The sequence below is a fragment of the Ambystoma mexicanum genome, chromosome 1p, assembly GCF_040938575.1.
Source record: "Ambystoma mexicanum isolate Mex_15411 chromosome 1p, UKY_AmexF1_1, whole genome shotgun sequence".
Classification (NCBI taxonomy): Eukaryota; Metazoa; Chordata; class Amphibia; order Caudata; family Ambystomatidae; genus Ambystoma; species Ambystoma mexicanum.
Genome location: NC_090921.1, coordinates 370,047,972 through 370,053,487, shown reverse-complemented (window position 1 = coordinate 370,053,487; position 5,516 = coordinate 370,047,972). Strand labels below are relative to the sequence as shown.

General features: G+C 47.6%; 1 protein-coding gene across 1 annotated transcript; it reads right to left on the bottom strand.

The window, feature by feature from the left end:
* Nucleotides 1–3,958: 3,958 nt before the first annotated feature.
* On the bottom strand, nt 3,959–5,299 carry TSSK6 (testis specific serine kinase 6). Its single transcript, XM_069649081.1, has one exon. The coding sequence runs from the start codon at nt 5,138–5,140 to the stop codon at nt 4,313–4,315; it is 828 nt and encodes a 275-aa protein (XP_069505182.1). The 5' UTR covers nt 5,141–5,299; the 3' UTR covers nt 3,959–4,312.
* Between the last annotated feature and the right edge of the window lie 217 nt (nt 5,300–5,516).

Sequence of the window (5,516 nt, the reverse complement as noted above, 5' to 3'; positions counted from 1 at the left end):
CAAAATGCAAAGGGGATGCTTGTCCAGCTATCACCATTAAGACTTGCACCCCGGCATTGATAAGGATCCTGTCCAGACTTGAAAATGTGTCTTTTAAGAATAGCCATGGTCCTGGTGTGCTCAAGAATGCCTGGCTCACTCCTCTGTTAAAAAAACAGGCTTCGACCCTCTGGTGTCAAAGAATTATAGGCCTATCTGTAATACACCATTTCTACTGACAATTTTAGATTGTGTCGCGTATGTCCACATTTTAGAGCATTAAACACACACAGGGCCTGAACACGAGTTGGGCGGTATCCTATCTGGGATACCTCCCAACATTATTTGTGCTAGCACCCACCCTTCCAGCGGTATTACCGCTGTATTACGGTTTGGGCGCCAACTGTTACTCTCCGGTGCACTTACTGTGCGGTAATTCCGCCAGCGGTAATTGCGCCGAAAATGTGCACGTTTCTGGTGCATTTACCCCCAGCTGTAAGCTGGGGTAAACATGTCAGACTCGAGATTGGGCCTACCCTTAAATGAGGCAATAATTACTGCCGCATTTAACGGCTACCGCTCAAATCATGACGAGGATCACAGTATTTTAGATAAATGGCAGTCAGACTTCAGGCAAGGACACGGCACAGAGGCAGCCTTGTTGGACCTAAAATCCAGGTTGTTGCAGGTAATGGATATGGGGCAGGCTGCACTACTAATGCTGCTTGACCTATCTGCGGCCTTCGACCTGGTTGACCATTCTTTATTGGTCAACTGGTTGATAGAAGTGGGTGGATTTTCGGGTAATGCTCCACTTCGGATACAGTCTTTCCTGAATAACAGACAGTATAGGTTGTGTAGCAAGGATGCAGAGGCTGTACCAGCGCCGTTGTTTGGGGTGCCACATGTGGCGTGCCTCTCCCACTTGCTTTATAATATTTTTACGGTACACCTTTTTGATCTGCTTGAGGGGGAGGGCATCTGGTTTACGAATTAAACAGACGATACACAATTTGTCATTGCTCTCTCTGGCATGTACAAGCAGAATACCAAGAAGGTGAATGTAATATATCAATTAGTACAGGCCTGGATGTTGGAAAGTGGCCTAGCCCTAAACAATGAGAAAACTGAGCTGATGGTTGTGGGAACAGAAAATAAAATCACAAAGCTCGGATCACGCTACCATAAATGTAATATCCGAGTCTAAGTTAATAACCTGGTCTCTTCGTCAAGATTACTATATTAAGTTGCTGACCCAGTTACAACCCTTCATTTCAACAACGAATTGCGAGACAGTTGCGAGAGCCATTATTGGTGCAAAAATAGATTACTGCAGCAGTTTGCTGGTGGGGATCTGTAAGAGTGACTGTGCCAAGCTCCAATTGATACAAAATAGTGCTGTAAGGATTACCGTTGGCCTAAAGAGGAGAGACCATATATCAGATGCTAGGAGAAGTCTACATTGGCTACATATTGAGGCCAGGATTGAATATCGCCTTTATAATGATAGCTCACAAATATCTTAAATTGTCAAATACAGCGTACCTAGTGGAAGTACTAGAGAGTAAATCATCTATTTGAGATCTTAGATCTAACAATTTGAATCTATGGAAGGTGCACAGATGTAAAGTTGCACTGGTAGAAAAAGGGGCTTTTTATGTGGCAGCCCCGAAAGTCTGGAACAGGATACCCCCAAATGTCAGGGCAATGAAATCCACTCAGGTGTTCAAAAAGAAGCTTAAAGCGTTGCTCTTTAGATAGCTGTCCACCTTTAACCAGCCTGATGTTTCCAGTTGACACGTTTCTTAGATTACCTGTTTATTGTCTTTGTGTTTTCGTTCTGCGCCCGTATGCCTCCAGGCCACTTGGCGCGCAATATAAATGTAATAAAGTTAACTTAATTATTTTGGGCAAGTCATTGACATCCTCCAAAGTGGGGTCACCTTTGGGCCATATTTACTCTCAAATCTTTTGTTCCCTTACTTTCCACATTAATTGATCTCTGATGTATTCATCATATTTGCTTCCAAAATTGCATTTATTTGCAAAGTCTCAAAGAGCCGTAACATAGTTCTCCTCTGTGTGGTGAATCAATGAGGAGTCCCCCAGAAACCATGCCTGGGACCCTTCTCATGTGTGCAGGGAAAGGCAGACGCTTTTTGAACCCAACCCTGGGGGTGGTGTTCTGCAGGAGGATCACATGAGGTGGGAAACCGGTCGGGAGGAATCGGAAAACCCCTTGTTCAACTTCTCCAGAGAGCCCAACCTACTAATAACTTATTGCAAAACAGTAGAAGTTAGAAAAATGATTTTATCATTAGGGACTTCAAGTCCCATAATTCCAGAATCCATTACTCTATGTTGGTGGAAACAAATAGCAGGCTCCAACATGTCTGTAGTTTCGTACTTTTTGTTAGAAGCATGTTTACTCTATTCTTTGTTGTAGGCAATATTGGCCAATTTTTTTAGAGTAGAAGTAAGTTGTACACTACTTATCTGTATGGCCGAGTACAACACTGTAACACCAAGACCCAAATATACAGTGTGAAAGGCTTGCTGTGTAATATGTGCAGAATACCCTAAATACAAACCAATATTCATGTTCTGACTCAACCATAAAAATAACTGTTTGAGATTTTCGATACAAATATCAATTTCAGTTGGGAATTTCAAACCAGTACTATAACTGTAGTTATGCAAAGCTGACTTCAGAATGGTTGGTGATAATGAGGCAACCATGACCTAGTCAGATCAATGTTAAGAGTTCACACATTACTTCATAACTTGTCTCAGCTAGCCAACAATGGAACCATCAATATACTTTTCCAGAGAGCATGTGACAACTCATAGCACCAGGCCTTATTTTGTAACAAAAGATAAAATAACATGGAACACACTTTATTCCTTACCTGCTTCAAAATTCATCAGCAGCAACGTAGCGTGGCTTATGAGGTAGTCGGTTACAGCAGCAACACCACCAGGAGAGGAGGTGAACGGCAACTCCTATCCAAAGGGAGCCAATTTGTTGTTCTGACTCCCCAACCTCATCATCTTGAGAACGCTGAAAAATACCACGTCAATGCGATCGAGTCATATTAAAAATGGTATTTTAAATTCAGCTCAAGCTTTAGTCTAGCCAGTAAAGTTGTGAGCTTCTCCATGTTGCTTCTTCAAATTCAATGAGAGCTTGTGGTTACAGTATTTACAGGTCAAAGGCTTTCAGGCCCTAACCAATGCATCATTTGCATCTTATTGGAGGCATCAGAAGGTGCTTTGACAAAAATACTGCATTTAGGGAAATGAAATAACGGGAACATAAACCTGTTGATAGAATAGCCACTAGTATTAACACAACAACATTTGAAGGGAATCACTGCTGAGCTGGGGGAGTAGGAGGTGGAACCCAGAACCAGCCATGGCGTGAGAGGAAAGAGCATGGGAGGGAGGAGACCAGAACCAGCCATTGGATGTGAGGGAAGAGGGAGTTCAGAACCAGCCATGAAGGTTCGCCTGTGTATTTGTAACAACAGAACAAAGCCATCTACTCAGTGACATTTTGCAGGAGGTCTGGGTGACTGTCGTTGCTGGAATTGGTTGCTACTGGTTTTTATGAATTAGAAGGCACACGTCAGGTTAGTTGTCCAATGCCATTGAGCCTGCCCAGCAGGTGCTTCTTCTGAAGAGGGTTTGTGTCAGACATCAGGCATCTGTAGGTGATCAGGACAGGGGACCAAGCTCAAACAACTCAGAAAATATGGTTAACGCAAATGGTTATAACATGTGGGGAAAAAACATATTTCATGCATTTTTGCAAATTAGTCATTCACCCGTACTCAAAGCAGCCACTATACTGCAAAGACATTTGTTACATCAAAAATGTCAAACGTGACAACATGTCAGACTGAGAGCACCCCATTCTACTCACAGCACTTTTTTCTTTTTCCATTTTACTAATAGAGCGTTGTACATTGCACTGTCATTTCATATTAAAATATGGTTTGTCCTGATTTTATTGGTTCATAGTTAAAATCTACATAACGACCTAGCACCCACCCCGTCCCATCTAATACGTAGCTGCAGAACATCTTATCCCAACCTAAGGTTTTTACAATAAAGGACAAACAACGGGATTAGCCTGGGAGCAAAAAGCCTTAGCTTTATGTACAGACTTTGGTCATCTCTTGACTGGCAGCGGGGGAGAGGCGGAAAGGAGCAAATAAGGGGTATTCTTAAGGGGGCTACGCCCTTTCTAGTATTTCTTGATCACCCGGCAGTTCACTCCATCCCCTACATGTCCCGTCCTCTCTCCACCCGCCACCGCCACCCCCCTCCTTTAAGTCTCTCGCAGCCAGGGGCTCTTGGCCAGGGTGGCCACGTCGGGCCTCTCGTGGGGCGTGAACTGCAGCAAGTCCGAGATGAGCGCCCGGCACTTGGGCTCGACGGGCGGCGGGCCTCCCTCCTCGTGCGACGGGTACACCACGCCGCGCTGCTGGATCTTGGGCAGCCGGCCGATGTTGGAGTCGTCGAAGGGCATGCAGCCGGTCACCATGACGTAGAGGATGACCCCCAGGCTCCAGATGTCGTACTTTTTGGGGTCGTAGGGGATGCCCAGCAGCACCTCGGGCGGCGCGTAGGCCGCCGAGCCGCAGTAGGTGCTGCACAGGTCCGGGTAGCCCTGCGATTTGCGGCCGAAACCGAAGTCGGTGAGCTTGACCTGGTGGTCCTCGGTGAGCAGCACGTTCTCGCACTTGAGGTCGCGGTGCACCACGTGGTGCTCGTGCAGGTAGCGCACGGCGCTGACGATCTGCGCGAAGATGGCGCGCGCGCGCGCGTCGGCCAGGAAGCCGCAGCGCTGCACCAGCTGCAGCAGGTCCGTGCTGGCCAGCTCCATGATGATGTAGTGCTTGCCGTTGTTCACCTCGATGAACTCGAAGACGTGCACCACGTTCGGGTGTCGGATGCCGCGCAGGATGGCCAGCTCGCGGGGCAGGAACTTGTTGACGAAGTCGGAGGGCGCGCGCCGGCGGTCCAGCACCTTGATGGCCACGCTGCCCTTGTACTTCTTGGACGTGGCCACCTTGACTTTCGAGTAGGTGCCTTCGCCGATCGTGCGGCCCACCTTGTAGCCCAGGTCGGTTAGGAGCGTGTCAGGGGCGGACATGGTCGTTGTCTAACCCATGGCGCGGGCAGAGGCATAGTGTGCGGAATAAGGGATAGGCAGAAGCGATCCCCACCCCCCGGCGCAGATACCCCCTCTGAGCCTGTTGGCCCGAGAGGGGGGGTCATCGGCCCCGTCGGGCTGTAACAATTTGTGCCCTTGTGACTGTGTGGGCTCGCGTCATGGGGAGTGACGAGGGATCCTGCATGACGCGAGGCACACAGTATCTATCCAACATCCAGACTCCCTTCTAGCGCGGCGGGGTATGTACCTTCTAAATCCACAGCGTTTTCGAGGGGCGAGTAGCTTTTGGAGTCTGCAGGGGCCATTTCAAACCCTGGTCAACTGGTAAGGTTGCGGTCACATCTGAGGAGCTAAG

Bases quoted from the DNA above. Each gene is read 5' to 3' on its own strand.
- TSSK6 (XM_069649081.1), bottom strand. From the start codon at position 5,140: ATGTCCGCCCCTGACACGCTCCTAACCGACCTGGGCTACAAGGTGGGC.